Raw genomic sequence first — 18,385 nt, 5'->3', positions numbered from 1 at the left:
TAAATTATAATGTATATGTACGTGTAGGAGATTGCTATAAATATATTGGCCGTACATGGTCATAATATGAATTTCTTTGAATTTTTCCCTTAGAGATTCTCGTGGGCTTGTTTGGCATATGGCAAGTACAGCTCTTTTTTGAATAAGAAGATATTATTTACTTCCGCTGCACTACCCCATAGTATAAAGCCATACGATATAACGCCTTGAAAATAGCTAAAATAGACAATTCTTGCTATGTTCTCAGTATGTTCTCGTATCCTTTTTACAGCAAAAGCGGCTGAACTTAATTTACTAGATAAATTGTGTAAATGAGTTTGAGGGAAGTAAAAGTATCAACAAAAATAGTAAATTAAGATTTAAATTAAATTAAGATTACTGCTGAAATATTAACCTAACAAAAGTCATTTATGTTATAGTAACCTTTACCACAATTAACTATATGCATAGATAATTAGACGTATGATAAAATTTATAAATACCTATATTATTTATTTTCTAATGCATTATGCAACATTCTGAGAGAGCAGAGGATCTCTGATGACAAAATATGATCTCTTTGGTCATAACATACTCTTTGATTCAACAAAGTTAGGGTATGTTCCGATATGCACTGCGACCACTGTACAGTGTGACGTCAATTTAGTATACTGTGAAGCCGTTCCTTTATAGCCTATATATATTGGTTATTATTTAAAACAGAACGCAATTCCGTATACTGTCAGCCGCATTTTTTGACGTGAATGCTGCGTATTAAAGGTATTATAGGTTCATTAAAAAAGCTGTTGTTGGAGTACTGTCAAACTAAAAATATAAGGCGTAAAAGTTAGGCACTCGAATGGTTTTGGCTGATCACGTCATCAAAGTACTGCGAGTAACTTATCTCGAAAACGCCAGTGCTCACAGTAGAATATGGCGGCGATTTATGACGTCATATACTTCCCTAGGGTACTGCGGCAGTATACTGGCAGTCCATAACGGAACGAATTTTTCTACAGTGATATAGCACTGTGCAGTGCTCGCAGTGCATATCGGAACATACCCTTAATATGCTCGTTTTTGAAGTAATTGCAGACAAACAAAACAAACAAAAAATACTACAAAAACAATTATAAGAGATTATAACATCTCAGACTCTAGGGTTTATGTTGAGTCTTTGAGTAATGACAGTAACATTTTGACTGTTCAATGTATATATTTTATGAAAATTTACTATACGTCCACAAAAATCGTCACCCCTGTGCTCTAAATAGTGATTTCCATTATTATGACGCCAGAAATAAGGGATTGCTTGTAATTAATTCCAGTAGGCTTCATAAGATACATAATAGGTTCAAGGGTTAATGTTTACACTTTTATAATAAAGTCCCAGTCACTGTTTAGGCGTTATGTATAAATATATTTAAATGTTATATTAAAGAATGACTCTGTCGTAAATCCTACTACTCCACAGCTGAATATCTAAGTGACCGGACAGTCTGGGACTAGATTATGATAATTTTATAGCAATAGCAATGACAATACAATATGCTGTATATTTTATTAAAAAGAGCGCAAAAAGATTGAAAGTTTCTTGTGCCGCTTATTCTTTTTAAGTTTAATAAATGAAATAACTTAAATAACGGGCACCATCTTTATTCTTCACAGCAGAGCAAAATCCAAAGAGAATTTAAACACTACGTTCAAATCTAATCGTACGAGCAAATCTTAGGTTAGCACAGAGTAGTAAAATACTAGGGTCATGAGTGGACCATAGACAACATAAATTATTCTTAATACTTCTCAGAGCACCATGTGTTGCTAATGCGGTGGTAATGTAAGAAGTGATATGAAAAAGAAATCTAGAGGAATCAATTTTGATAAAATAAATGCCTTTTTACGTTAAACTACGCAACAAGAGCCCTACAGTTCGATGCCCCGGCGCGTCGCCTCTTGATAATAATATTTATGAATGCAGACCGCAAGTATTATGAATATGGATGAGCGACTAATGCCTTGTTCTCTTGCATTATGGAAAGACGATGTTTTAAACTGAAAGTCCATTCGAATAACAAAATATTTTGAAACTTTAACGTAAGGAAATATCTACTTAATATTTCAAATATTTCATGATGATTTAAGGGAGATGTACAAGCATATAAGGAGTGTTAATAAAAAATCTAAACGAAGGTATAAATTAAAAGTAATTCACAAACACAAACACACATACACAACACAAACACACACAATCATACAGAACCACACACGCACAAATACCACGCCTTATTATAAATCCATTACTAGAAGTAAGTTTTAGAATAGTATTATTATAACCTAACTTAAATTCTGTGGATTTGTGTATTAAATAAATAAATATACTGAAATGAGACTGTTTTGAAGTATGGTTGAAATATATATTTGTATACTATAACTAAGATACTAATGGTACAACAGGAGAAATCAGTTCATAAAAGGTTATAAATATACCACTTCTGCAAACCTAATAACCTATAATATTAATAAAATGCTATAATTTTGTATAAACTACCTATTGAAAATTTATTGAATTAGGCGTTACTTTGTGGAAATCCATAATTATGCAAATGATTTTAATTTTCTTTAGTGTTAATTCCGCCAATATTTGTTTTTAAAAACAATTCGACACGTGTTCATCCTCTACACGAGGCATCCTCAGGACGTGTTGTCTCGCCAAAATCTTCATAATCACGCCATAAATCAGATTTTGGCGAAACACGTGTCGAATTGTTTTTAAAAACAAATATTGGCGGAATTAACACTAAAGAAAACTTAAATCATTTGTACTACCTATTGAGTCGGTTCCTGCCCGCTTTGGTTATTTTCTTCTAGACATACCCCCTCATTCATAATGGTCCGCTAACTTTAAACAGCCGCTTCGGAGTATTTTTTTTCATTCCGACTCAGGTCAATAGAAGAAGACAGAGTGAGAATTAGCAATGCTTTAAGTTAGCAGACTATTATGAATAAGGGGGATAAAATATAGATCCCTAGAAACGGGCACGTAAAAAAGGAATCGCTCTCGAAACAATGCTGTTCGAAACTCTATTTCATGTTCTTGTGAGACACTAAAATATCGTGAAGAACGTTTGTTAGTAATGAATGACAGATAGCCTAAGACCAATGATATTTAAAAGTATAGATAGGTTACCTAGACAACATTCGGTGTTTGTAAATGATACACTAACGCACACATGAATAACTTAACATTGCAATAGCACACTACATTACGATTACACGTCAAAGAAGGATAGTAAATGAAATTATCGCAAGTGAAAAAGAGATAAGTCTAATTTGCTAATTGCTTCGTATTTGCATAGCAAAAACACAGAAACATTCACCAGATATGATTTTTACCGTGTATCTATGCCTAAACTACGATTAATTCATGAGTTCATGTAATAAAAGTTATAAAGTAGTAAAACTATATTTAAATTAGGTAAATTAGGTGTTATTGATTTAAAAAAATAATAATATTGATTATAATATATAGCCATATTGATGATATAAATTATTTGTACAAAAAATAATAAAAAACATACAGACATATCAATACAAAACCGAAATGTATTAACAGTAAGGGTTCCATTTTTACAATTTTACTAACAACGGCTCCCAAAAAGTTTTAAGTTTACAATTATTATTTCTTGTATATTATATTATTTATGAATGTATTTTTCTTGAAGGTTTATTACAATAAGATAATGGGAGATACATAAAATGATCCATTGATTCTTCTGCAGTTAACAAGGGAAATAACCGAAAGGGCAGTGTTACTGAAAAATTTCCTACGCAAGCAGATAGCACTTACTAACTACGTCGGCTACCTACCCTAAAACTTGTTTTTGTAGTTTGATAGTTCAGCTATACGCACTTGTTTATTAAAAAATATTAATTTTCGTATTACATTCACTGCAACAACGCCTTTTTTACATCATTTCCTAAATTGTCCTAAAATATACTACCTCGATTATCCTGCAGCAGACAGGGTAGTTGCGGTATATTCGTAGTATAATCGTATCGTTCCAAATGTGTCGTTGTCGATTTTGCGAGTAGACCTCCTGGTACGTTACATACATTCCAAGATTAAGTACTAATAAAATATCAAATAGCCTGCTATTACTAATCTCATTCTATACCACCTTTATTATAAGATTTTGAAAGCCAGAACTTATTAAAATCATCATAATATTATTTAAGAAAGACGCTCACTAACTAACAAGAAAACTCAAGTTGCACAATCAAGTGGTTACGAACGCTATGTATTCTGCCTACGATTTCACTTCTGGTTGATTAATCTATGAGACATACTATTTGTCCTTGTCGCGCTGCAGTTGACATCATATTCTCTATCTTGCTCGAACCACCACGTTAATAATTCGAGATTTATTTGTAAATAAGAAATAAAATTGTGAAAAATACAAAGACGACGTTCTATTATATAATTTCGTATGGTATAAAATACCTTCACTCTTATATATCTTGCAAACATAGTGTTTACATTCTTAACACACAGGTTGGCATTTTAGATTATTATTGTCACGCCACGAAAACGTTCCGCTTAGTTCGCTGCTATTAGCCGACTAAATGAAATTACGACAATTGTCTGAATTTGCCTGCAACATTTTGCGCGCGCTAGTGCGATATCTACCTCTTTATTGTATATAATATCATTGCCTAAGACCCACTTATCGAGACACGGGCGAATAATAATAAACAATCAACCTAAATGAAAACTCCTAAAATAGCCGTACTGACTATAATTCCATCGTCTACGTAAATAAAAATATTCATAAAATGAAAGCTACTAGGCCAAACTATGTCAAATTTTTATTGAACCAAATGGCAAACATTTTGCATCAAACTAAGAAGAATCATGTAAATCGGAGCATAAATCTCAGCGTAATCGGTGTACATACATAAAAAAAATATCAATTGAATTGAGAACCTTGAAGTCGGATAAAAGTGAGCAAATCCTGCTAGAAATTTGTAAGTTTGGCTTCAATAACATTGGCGTAGGCGCTGTCTGTCCTAAAATAATACGCAATTGTTGAAATAAATAAGAGAATTGGTATAGAATTTATTTTATTCTATTGATACTTTTACAAATTACCTTGACCCAATCTAAGCATAGCCTGCATAGCAAAACAACGATATTTTTAATTTAAAATGTTATAAATGATTTATCTCGGTAATTCCGCCAGGTTTTACAACATCATTTCGACATTTGTTTCCCTTCAGCTACGAGGCATCCTCAGGAGATGTTGACTCGAGTCTCACAAAATAACGCCTACTTCAATAAATTTATTTTTTATTCATTTACTTTATTAGACGGACCAACAGTAAATCAATATTTACAATTGTTTTACACTTACATACTAGGTCTAGGTTGATTATTCTAAATAGGTACATTCACCATTTTAAATAAATAGTAGTTTAAAATAAATTTGGAATTAGGTTTAAAAAAAATGAAATAAAGATATTCATAATTAGCTGATTCGACTGTATATTCCTGACAATAACACTCGTAGAAGTCGCTGTCGTCCGGTACGTGCCGAGGCCCGCAGCGGCCATACAGCGAATGTTGAAATTGTCCGATGCTCCCGGAGACTGATCTATTTGTCGACAGATTTGAGCTGTCGGTGCATTTGCATCTTCAATTTTGTGTGTCCTCGCCTAATTGGAGAATGACTAGCAATAAATGTAATTGATTCTTAGATAATTTATGCGTCTAGATAGAGTTTCTTGCTGTTAGACAACCGAACCGTTAGTGTGCGTGACAATTGACTCGCGGTTTTTAAGACATTTTGTGTTGGTGTGTGTGCATTGCTCAAATAGAGGTTACCAGTTCACCTCTATTATATATATATATATGTTACTTATGTCTCAAGGTGACGAGCGCAATTGTAGTAATGGGCAGGGCGTATCAATTACCATGAGCTGAACGTCCTGCTCGACCCGTATGTCCAAAAAACTCTAAACTGATTTTTTTCGATATTTTCACAGTTTCTATCTACATCACACAACGTATCATGTATGTAGACGTATAAATGATCAAAGAATTGATTAATGTTAATGGTTTTGTTAATGCTGTTTTATTTTAAATCAATCAATTTATTTGCAGAGCTGTAATGGCGAAAATGCTTAACTTTCTCCGGAGTTCCCACTACGGCTTCTATTCAAGAAATACGAGGCGTTTTAGTCACTCGACCCTCGTATACTCCGAAGAGGTGAAGTGCGCGATAACAGAAAATAAACCCATCGTTGCCCTGGAATCTACTATAATAACGCATGGAATGCCCTATCCTCAGAACGTGGAGACAGCGCTTGAAGTCGAAAATATCATTCGAGAACAAGTAAGAAATAATACACATCATAAGACTTAACCCCATTGGAAATATCATCATAAGACTTAACCCCATGGATTAACATATGGAAATATGCACCTGATGATGCGCACTCCCCTCCCCCACGTCACAACTTGTCCCACTTTAAGAAACTCTTTAAGAAAAAAGCGATTTACTCGATTATATGAAACGTGGAATCACTGATAGATTTACAGATGACGGCTATAGTCTTATAAAAAAACGGCCAAATGCGAGTCGGACTTGTCCATGAAGGGTTCCGTAGCAGCAAGTAACATAAGGAAAAGGCAAAAAATATTTGCTCAAAATCATACAGTGCAAATGGGGATTCAACATTTATCTATATATATAAACTAGTGGACCCAACAGACGTTGTCCTGTACACACGTCTTAAATTTTAAAATCGGTCCAGCTGTTAGGAGGAGTTCACTAACATATACATGAGCAGGAGAATTATATTATATGGACGGAATTGAGAATCTAAACCAATCACAAATTCACTGAAACAAACAAAAAAATCATCAAAATCGGTCCAGCCGTTTAGGAGGTAGTTTAATTGTGAATCTAAACCATTCTCGAATCCACCTGAAGACACACACCAATCTCAAATTCACTGGAACACACAAAAATATCATCAAAATCGGTCCGTTTAGGAGGTAGTTCAATTGTGAATCTAAACCATCCTCGAATCCCCTTGAACTCACACAAAAAATTTCATCTAAATCGGTCCAGCCGTCTAGGAGGAGTTCAGTGACATACACACGCACACAAGAAATATATATATATAAAAATGAATTGCTGTTCGTTAGTCTCGCTAAAACTCGAGAACGGCTGAACCGATTTGGCTAATGTTGGTCTTGAATTATTTGTGAAAGTCCAGAGAAGGTTTAAAAGGTGAATAAATATGAAAATGTTCGCAATTAAAAAAAACAACAATTTTGTTTTTGTTTTGATATGTCCCTTGTCGTTCAGAAATCAAATTGAAAGAATAGTTTAAAATGAATAACTTATTAGAATCTTTGTATCTTTCTTTCTCACGAGGTAAGAAACAAACATAATTTTAGCTATAGTTGGTAGAATAACTACAGATGTTAACTATGATGGCAATACACCGTTTGCTGGGTCAGCTAGTACGTAATAAAAAAAACTACTTACTAGATCTCGTTCAAACCAATTTTCGGTAGCAGTTTAATGTGGGTACATCATATATTTTTATTAGTTGTATCATTCTCTTATTTTAGAAGTTACAGGGGGGGGGGGGGGTCTTACATTTTACCACTTTGGAAGTGTTTGTCGCGCAAACTATTCAGTTTAGAAAAAAAATATATATTATTAGAAACCTCAATATCATAGATATACCCCACCCCACACACGTGCATGGGTTTGATGAAAAAAAATTTTGAGTTTCACTTCTAAGTATTCCCTCAAAATTTATTGTTTTCTTTATTTATTTTTGTGTGAAAATGTTAATGCGCTTCACAGAATACTATATATCTACTTACCAAGTTTCAACAGTATAGTTCTTATAGTTTTACACGGATAGACAGACAGACAAGACGAATCTATAACGGTTCGTTTTTTCCATTTGACTACGGAACCTTAAAAACACCACGGCACCCCGCTCCACACTCAACGTGGACTTTTGCAATATCAGGGGAATTCACTCCAACTTAAACGCCGTCCACCACCACCTTGAGACGGCGAAGCCGGCCTTGTGTTTCCTTACAGAGACGCAGATATCTCGATATGGCTCCGCGTAGATTTAGAGGACCGCGTCCGCATCTATGCGTGTGTCTACAGGTCCCATAGTGGTAACGCAGAAACCGATCATCTCATGGGCTGCGTTCAAGCGGCAATTGACGACGTGCTTGCACAGATCCCTTCCGCTGAAATCGTAGTCTTGGGTGATTTCAACGAGCACAATGCCGAATGGCTTGGATCACGTACCACAGACTACGCAGGGCGATCTGTGCATAATTTTGCATTGGCGTACGATCTGTCCCAATTGGTTGAGTCGCCAACGCGGCTCCCGGATGTGGATAGCCACATGCCGTCCTTATTAGATCTTCTGCTGACTACACATCCCGATGGTTACCAGGTCATTGTCGACGCCCCTCTCGGAACGTCCGACCATTGCCTGGTCAGGAGTGTAGTGCCTATACGACGCCCACGTCGCAGACCACCAGCGACCCGCCGCGTTTGGCACTACAAGTCAGCAGATTGGGATAGGATGCGTTCCTTTTTTGCATCCTACCCTTGGAGCAGGGTTTGTTTCCCTTTGGATGATCCTAGTGCCTGCGCCGTTGCAGTAGCCGATGTGATACTACAGGGCATGGATATTTTTATACCAAGCTCTGTAGTACCGATCGGCGCTGGGCACAAAGGATCCGAACTGCATAGTTCTAAAGAGGAAATACAACCGTGCTTCCAGATTTTTTAAGCGTCAAATCGCCCGTGCTAAGTCTAAGCACGTCGTCAAAATCGGCGAGCAGCTTTTCAGTTACCCGACCGGAACACGCAAGTTCTGGTCGTTGTCGAAAGCTGCTCTTGGTAACTTCAACCAGCCGTCCATGCCACCGTTGCACATGAGGAATGACACCCTGGCCCATACGGCAAAAGAGAAAGCTGAGCTCGTGTGCGCTCTTTTCGCCTCCAACTCGACTCTTGACGACAACGGAAAAACACCGCCGACCATCCCGCGGTGTCAGAGCTCTATGCCTGAAGTACAGTTCAGACAGAAAACTGTTAGGCGAGCTCTGTTTTCGTTGGACGTCAGGAAGTCGAGCGGGCCGGATGGCATTTCTCCAATCGTGCTTAGAACGTGTGCCCCTGAACTGACGCCGGTGCTAACGCGTTTATTCCGGCACTCTTATTCCAAAGGCGTAGTCCCTGACTCATGGAAGTCAGCCCTTGTCCATCCGATCCAAAAAAAAGGAGACAGTTCGGATCCGGCAAACTACAGGCCTATTGCTATTACCTCCCTGCTCTCCAAAATCATGGAGAGCATAATTAGCCGTCAGCTCTTGGTATACCTAGAGGGTCACCAGTTGATCGACCGACAATACGGGTTTTGCCATGGTCGGTCGGCAGGTGATCTTCTGGTATACCTAACACATAGATGGGCTGCGGCTATTGAAAGCAAGGGGAAAGGCCTGGCAGTAAGCCTGGATATAGCGAAGGCCTTTGATCGTGTATGGCATAAGGCGCTCCTCTCTAAACTTTCATCATTTGGGCTTCCCGAGAGCTTGTGCAAGTGGACCTCCAGCTTCCTCACTGGGCGCAGCATACAGGTCGTTGTCGACGGACATTGCTCGAACCCGAAGCCCGTGAATGTTGGAGTGCCCCAAGGCTGTGTGCTATCTCCTACGCTGTTTCTTCTGCATATCAATGATATTTTGGACACCTCCAACATTCATTGCAATGCAGATGACAGCACTGGTGATGCCGTATACACGGGCCATGCACGTCTCTCTCGGGAAATCGTCGACCAGTGCCGGGAGAAACTTGTGTCTTCTATCGAGTCCTCTCTTGAGAAGGTCGCGGAATGGGGAAATTGAACCTTGTCCAATATAACCCCCAGAAGACACAAGTTTGCGCGTTTACCACTAAAAAAATCCCATTTGTCGCATCACCGCTCTTCGACAACACTTCCCTAAAAGCCTCGCCTAGTATCGGAATACTGGGTCTCGAAATCTCGAGCGATTGCCAATTCCGTGGCCATCTGGAGGGCAAAGCCAAATTGGCTTCGAAGAAGCTGGGCGTCATCAATAGAGCACGGCAATACTTCAAGCCGGCCCACATTCTAGCGCTGTACAAAGCGCAGGTCCGGCCACACATGGAGTATTACTGTCATCTCTGGTCTGGCGCACCCCAGTATCAGCTCGATCCATTTGACCGCGTGCAACGCAGAGCAGCGCGAATTGTCGGGGACCCAGTACTCTGTGAACGGCTGGATCTCTGGGCGTTGCGTAGAGACGTCGCTTCATTGTGTGTCTTCTACCGCATTTATCACGGGGAGTGTTCCGAAGAGCTGTTTTACCTAATTCCTGCCGCCGAATTCCACCTTCGCACGACACGCCACAAGTTAGGATATCATCCTCACTCTGGATGTGTGGCGGTCCTCCACAGTGCGGTTTACAAGGAGCTTTCTTCCACGTACTACAAAGCTGTGCAATGAGCTTCCTTGTGCGGTGTTTCCGGGACGATACGACATGGGTACCTTCAAAAGCGCGTACACCTTCCTTAAAGGCCGGCAACGCTCCTGTGATTCCTCTGGTGTTGCAAGAGAGTATGGGCGGCGGTGATCACTTAACAACAGGTGACCCGCTCGTTTGTCCTCCTATTCCATAAAAAAAAAAAAAAAAAAAAAACGGAGATAGCCGAAATCCACTACGTTTTAAGCAACTGTTCGCTTTCAAACTCAGCCGGGTTATACTTCGTCGCCATATTGTATTTACTATTTCAAACTTATGTCGAATCACTGCATGTTTCATAGTACACTAAATTTCAATTTTTACTTAGGCATTCCCGCCTCTTATTACTTAGTATTTACATCCTCTTTGTTCATTACAATCGTCAAAACATTTGCTAGCGCACGTGTATACTTTTATTTGTTTTGAGGTTATTGAACACGATGTAGTTTCCTTGTTTATTGCTATTCGTATTTGACTGTTGTTTTATAGTTTGATTCTATAACTGATTGATTTTATTTACTATAAATTATTGGTTTTTACGGATATTATTAGTTTTTATCAAAATAAATAGCATATAAAAAAGCGGTTGAATCATCGCATTTACTTCATACAATAAGTTGGTGACTGCAGCGACGCCATAACGTCATTAGACAGGTCTACAGATTTTTCTGATGGGATTACATTTGTCGTCGTGAATTATGACGCTCCCTCCAGAACTCTTCAATGTACTTTTAATACTTTTTTGCGCCGCTGATAACGTATTAAGGCCTGAAAACGTAACAAATTGTAAATTTTACTGGATCACTAGATTACCTGATAATATTATCAAAATCGGACCACTCGTTATCTAGTCCTACCTATCATTCGTCCATTTTTTTATGACAATAAGGTACGACGCGAACAGGACGTTCAGCTGATTGTAACTGATACGCCCTGTCCATTACGATGCAGTGCCGCTCAGGGTTCTTGAGAAGCCATTAAAATTCTGAGCGGCACTACAATTGCGCTCGTCTCCTTGAGACATAAGATGTTAAGTTTGCCAGTTTGCCCAGTAACTTCACTAGCTACGGCGCCCTTCAGATCGAAACTGTAATGTTTACACATACATCACTGGTACCCATAATTTACCCTCCCACTGGTAAATGCCTAAATATAATAAAATATAAAATTATTTTTTGCAGATAAACGTTAAATATACTAGTAGTTAAATAGCAAACTAATTTAATCGAAACAATGCTAAAAGATGCTGGCAGTTATGTCACAAAAATTAATCTTCGTCTGTCTCCGTTTAAAATGCAGTCTTCCCCGAACATAGTTGCAGTATGTTGAATGTTCAAAGTTAATTTCCTCTGCGTCGTATAACAAGCGTTACTACACGAGTATAAAATGTAATACCGTCTTTGTGGATGCCAAGAAAATTGTCAGCTTCCTCTTTATATACGACGAACTTTGAAACTAAATTTATTTATACAACACAACGCAATATTGGATTTTATTTGAGTAGTTTCCAATCTTACGTATTAATACTAACTTATCTTTCTACACCATATCACCGCCGCCCACATTCTCTTGCAACACCAGAAGAATCACAGGAGCGTTGCCAGCCTTTAAGAAAGGTGTACGCGCTTTATTTGAAGGTACCCATGTCGTATCGTTCCGGAAACACCGCACAAGGAAGCTCATTCCACAGCTTTGTAGGTGGTAGAAAGCTTTTTTTTTATGGAATAGGAGGACAAACGAGCGTACGGGTCACCTGGTGTTAAGTGATCACCGCCGCCCACATTCTCTTGCAACACCAGAGGAATCACAAGAGCGTTGCCGGCCTTTAAGGAAGGCGTACGCGCTTTTATTTAAGGTACTCATGTCGTATCGTCCCGGAAACACCGCACAAGGAAGCTCATTCCACAGTACGTGGAAGTATTTGTAGTACGTGGAAGAAAGCTCCTTGAAAACCGCACTGTGGAGGACCGCTACACATCCAGATGGTGGGGATGATATCCTAACTTGTGGCGTGTCGTGCGAAGGTGGAATTCGGCGACAGGAATCAGGTTAAACAGCTCTTTGGCACACTCCCCGTGATAAATGCGATTGAAGACACACAATGAAGCGACGTCTCTACGCAACGCCAAGTTATCTAGGGTTATTGGTAATTCGACGTATTTCCGTTAGGAGGTCATATGGGTGACTATTTGTACTTGAAAGCCTGTCTCACTCCCCGTGTAGGTATCGAAATCGTAAGTACGTGCGGCAGCCTCTACACAGAGGCCATCCAGTAGGGATTCACGAGCAGTGAAGCACGCACGAGCCTGTTGTCACCTACATCAGCGATCAGAAATTTTTAAAATGGAGAAACATAAATAAAGCAAATCGTATAAAGGTCATTGCGATCCAAATTTAAATTTTTTAAGCTTCCTTAAGACGCTGAAACAATCTCATTTAAAGTCATAATTATTATAATAAAATTATCATTCATGATATCTACCTATTCATATCCTATGTAGTAAGTAGGTGACCATGTCGTGATCTTTCAACGCATACATTACGAGTACTATCTGCAACTAATGTAGGTTTCACAACAATATTGATTTAATATTACGATTAAATACCTATTTATATTATAGAAAAAACTGAGATATTTTTAAAGGATGACCTCTTACTAGGTAGGTACAGTTTTAGGTAGAGAAGTCAACCCTTATGTCGTCAGAAGAGGTAAGAGGCACGCGATAGAAAGAGAGGAAACTTCTAGGTGAATAAAAATGTAGGTTAGTAGCGCTGTGCGATCTGAATTACACCTTATTCTATGACGGCAAGAGTCCCTATTTCTCTGATTTTGCCTCGTGAGACTTCCATACGAGTGCTATTATATATTTTTTGCTATTTGCGATAATTTTAACCTCCATATGCACAGTGCAAAAGTGGACCATATTTGAGTTATCAGATTTAAGAAAACAAGATAACTTGTCTACAGATTTTTTTTATTATTATTTTTTATGAAAATAACGAGACGACCAGGACGTTCAGCTGATGGCAATTGATACGCCCTACCCATTACAATGCAGTGCCGTTCAGGATTATTGAAATACCCAAAATTCTGAGCGGCACTACAATTGCGCTCGTCACCTTGAGACATAAGAAGTCTTATTTGCCCAGTAATTTCACTAGCTACGGCGCCCTTCATTGCGAAATACAGTAATGTTTATACATTACTGCTTCACCTCAGAAATAGGCGCCGTTGTGGTACCCATAATCTTTTCGGCTTCCTGTACACAGGAGCCTACCACTGGTAAATTATCTATATCCATGATACAATATTAAATAAGAAACAATAAGATTTAGCATTTCATATCTATAGAAATTGTACTTAATCTATAATAACATTCCGGAATAACTAGAGAACGCATTGCTGGGGGCAACAGGGGAAGGCTTAATTGAACGAAAGTAGCTTTCAGGTTGTAAATCCTTACCTACGAGTGTATTACACAACGCTTTATGTTTCTCAATTAAATTTTGCTTTCGGATATGAAGACCCCATTTTGAAATAAACCATTTAAAGATGAGGACGTTTTAAAATAATGTTTTCATCTGAGTTAATTGTTGACTGTATTTATAATAATTTTTTTTTTTAATAAACAAACAATCGACTTTAAAAACACTATTCCAAAACAATAGATATAATATGCACTAAAAATAATTGCGTATTTTTATACAATCTAATTAATTAATCTAATTCTAGTTCTACTTTTTAGTGCATATTATATCTGTTGTTTTGTAATAGTGTTTTAGAAGTCGGTTGTTTTTTTGTTAATTTTTTTTTATTTACATCGCTATGAATTTAATCCGATGGTTTTAAGGTAAATCACATGAAAACTCTTAAGCTTTTTATTATGAAGTAAAGTAACACGTGTTTCAAAGCATGTTGAAAATCAACACCCATGGTAAAACAAATTAGGATTGATAATTTCTTTATAGTTTAGTTTCTATATACAGGTTTGTAGATAAAGGTATTTGTTTAAGGTTGTATAAAATTAATTCTTATGAGAATAAAACGAGAATTATCTTAAATGTAGTAATCAACGATTATACTTAGTAAAGATACATATTGGTAAAGAATACGAAAAAAAAATAATTGCAATATCTCCAACAATATATAGGTCGGGTTACATTGTACTCGTATAAGTAGTTTCATAAATACCTTTTCAATAGAGTTGGTAACATAATAGTGAAAAATATATCCCAGATAAATTCTGATTACAATTTGTGGAATTTTTTATAAGTTTTACATTACATAATGATACTTTTAAATAAAACACATTTTAAAGGATTAAAACGCGTGTAATTGTTTTTACATTAAATTTTGCGAAAAAGTTACATTTTTATAAACTGGATTGTGACTGTAGTCTCTCTTACATTGGGCAAACCAAACACAATATCTCAAGCCGATTTAAAGAACACATTGCGGATATTAAACATAGACGTCACTCTAAGTGAGTTGTATGTGAACATATAACAGACCATCAAAACCACTACATCCGCGTCGACCAACCAAAAGTATTGGTAAAAGAGAATAGATTTCTCCCAAGGCTGGTACGTGAAGCCATTGAAAATAAAATCACCCAAATTTCAATAGAGAAGACGGTCTAAAATTATCTAACAGATGGGAATAATCTCTAAATCAAAAGCCAAAACTACACATACCAAAAAAGAGGCGGACACTGTCAGTAAATTTTGTTAAAAACCATCTGTCTACAGCAAATACCACCTTCGAGGCAATAAATGGCGCTAAACTTCATAATGACAACTACTAAAAATACTATGCTGACTCATTTCATCTGTAGTCCCCCTGAAAACGAGATCTGGAAGGGTCTTGAAGGTCGGGTTAGCAAAAATAATATTAAAAATGTAACTTTTACGCAAAAATCTAATTTAAAAACACTTTTACTAACACGCATTTTAATCCTTTAAAGGTGTTTTAATTAATGTGAACACTCGCGTTAAAGAAAATACTAATGATACTTTTTAAAAGACTTAATTTCTTACCGAAAATACTTAAAATCGTAAAGAGTAATTTAAACTGTATCGTGTTTGTTAATAATTTAAATTAACTTTTATTGCTTGATTTGGTTCCTTGATCTGTAATTAGCTTTGACTTACTTCATTAAAATTAATATTTATTGTTACAGGGAGCTGTTCCAGCAACTATTGCCATACTAAAAGGACAGCTACATATCGGACTTACGAAACCCCAGCTAGAGAATTTTGGGAAGCAGAAAGGAGTTATAAAAACATCTAGACGAGATTTAGCCTTTGTGGTCGCTGACAAATTAAATGGAGCCACAACAGTGGCTGGAACAATCATTGCAGCTGAACTAGCTGATATTCCTGTATTTGTAACTGGGGGAATAGGTAATATTATACAACAACACACAAATATTTATAAATAAATTTATTTTAGCAGCGAAAATTTCCGAATTTCATAATTCAATTTTTTGTTTTCTTTATGTAATTTAGCCTTTGATGATTTTAACCTCAATTACCGACTGAACGGTGCGTGCCGAGTCTATTGGACACTAAAATTTGTCGGTTTATTTTCCCCATTCCGCGACCTTCTCAACTGCAGATGACTCGATATAAGACACAAGTTGATTCCGGCACTGGTCGACGATTTCTCAACACAGCATAACCCTTGTAATTAGTGGCATCCACAATACTATCATCTTCAACCATAAGCGTCCAACATATCACTGATATGCAGAAGAAATAGTGTAGGGGATACCACACAACCTTGGAGAACTCCAGCTTTCACGAGCTTCGGGCTTGTGCAATAGCCGTCGACGGTTGTATTTCCTCTTTGGGTACTTTGCAGTTCGGAGCCTTTATGGCAACCCCATTCATTTATTTTTATATATGTATAGGTTCTTACTTCAGATCTGATATTTTACCTATTTTTTAATGCATAGTACCGGGGCAAAGTAATACTAAACTACTTATATTAGGTTTATCACAAAAACCTTCAGCGAATTCGTCACGGAGCTCTGGTTACTAATATCACAGAAAAAGAATGGATACTTGCTAATAGTGAACCATTTGTTTTCTTTTACTGATATATTATATGGGATCTAATTTTGATGATGCAGCATATGAGGAAACGATATATAATTGTAGTGATGTTCATGACAAATTTGACTAAATCTGTTAAGTGAATCCGTTAGAGCTTATTTTTTTACAATATCTTAATCCTACGATTTTCTATAGACAAAGACGTAATCCTAAAAATTAATAATGTATCACAATAATCATTATTGTCATATTAAATGTAACAAACACAGGTTGACTCCCAATAATTAAAATAGATTTGTTGGCTTCGCATTTCCAAACAACTTTGCAGTGAATAAAATACATGACCTATACGAAATTGCTATTACTATACTTAATGATACCTATCCTTCTATCCTTACATTACATGAACTTACTTTAATGTTTACATAACCCCCTAGCTAAGCACAAAATTCCACAAGAAAAGAGCTATCAGTTAAATTTATTGAACAGTAAACTGTTACGAGTTTTTGCTACAAAAGGAATCCAGTTACAATGGTAGAGACATTTTATAGACCGCTTTTGGGTATATAGTAAAGATATCATTAACATTAGATAATGTCCGTTTTAGAAGCTTTTGCTGTCAGAGTATTTGTGTAGCTAGTAAAAAAAAGTGTGTGTGTGTGTACTTATGTATGCACGCAAGAAGTTATACTTCTTTGGCCTAATGAAGCAAAATTATTAAAATGATTTATTCCTAGTGATTGTGCTATATATTTTCAGAAAGAACAATTTTTGAGTCTCGCGCCAGATTTTGGCGAGACAACACGTCCTGAGGATGCCTCGTGTAGAGGCGAAACACGTGTGGAATTATTTTTAAAAACAAATATAAAAAAGCGGAATTAACACTAATGAAAACTTAAATCATTTGTATAATTATGGATTTCCGCAAAGTAACGCCTAATTCAATAAAAGAACAATTTTGTAAAAATCTTGCAAAGATGGCTTGTAAATTAATTATTAAATAATGAATACGGCTGTATGAGCTTGAACCCTTTGCCTGTTCTAATAAGTAGGAACCAAAAAAAAAATAACGAATGACGCAAACGGAACAATTTTAGGAACCAACTTCAACGTGTTACTTTTGTGTTACAGTGATGCGCGCGCATCTTAAAATTTCACTCCCATAATTTTTCATAACGCGTATAAAGAACTATTGCTTCAAAAACTAATAGATATGTCCATGAATTTGATATGTGTACCGTCTGAAATGAATTCAATTTCAATGCAGCTGCTCTGCTGTGAACGGTGAATTTAATATCCACTGAGTTGCAAATTTCTTGCGGTCGTTGCGAGCTTGGTGAATGGTTTGTGAACTTGAGATTCGAATATTTTAGAATCAGTACTGCTAATATAACTTTATTGTTGATATTTTGAAATCTAGATTTGATTTTTGAGTACAATAATCACAAACAAAAATACTTTACCATAAATATATAATATAATATTATATCAGATTATCATATCTGTCTTTATTTACTGACGGCTAAACATTATAAATATTATTACTTTTTTTATGAAAATAAGGGAAGAGATAACGGGACGAGAGAAGACTTAATTGATACGCCCTGCACATTACAATGCAGTGCCGCTCAGGAATATGGAAAAACCCCAAATATTCTGAGCAACACTACAATTGCGCTCGTTACCTTGAGACGTAAGGTATTAAGTCTCATTTGCCCAGTAATTCACTAGTATTCACAGTAATGTTTACACATT

General features: G+C 36.7%; 1 protein-coding gene across 5 annotated transcripts in view; it reads left to right on the top strand.

The window, feature by feature from the left end:
* The first annotated feature begins 6,144 nt into the window (after positions 1-6,144).
* The window catches only part of LOC126971160 (pseudouridine-5'-phosphate glycosidase), a 263,833-nt gene continuing 251,592 nt past the window's right edge, over positions 6,145-18,385 (top strand). For all 5 annotated transcript variants that reach the window (XM_050817314.1, XM_050817316.1, XM_050817318.1 and 2 more), the window contains exons 1-2: positions 6,145-6,371; positions 15,754-15,976. In XM_050817314.1, the coding sequence (XP_050673271.1) occupies positions 6,147-6,371; positions 15,754-15,976 (448 nt within the window). In that variant the 5' untranslated portion in view covers positions 6,145-6,146. The remainder of the gene's footprint in view (positions 6,372-15,753; positions 15,977-18,385) is intronic.

This window comes from Leptidea sinapis, chromosome 23 (assembly GCF_905404315.1).
Source record: "Leptidea sinapis chromosome 23, ilLepSina1.1, whole genome shotgun sequence".
NCBI lineage: Eukaryota > Metazoa > Arthropoda > Insecta > Lepidoptera > Pieridae > Leptidea > Leptidea sinapis.
The sequence above is the reverse complement of the archived record's forward strand: the minus strand, read 5'-3'. Positions and strand labels throughout refer to the sequence as shown.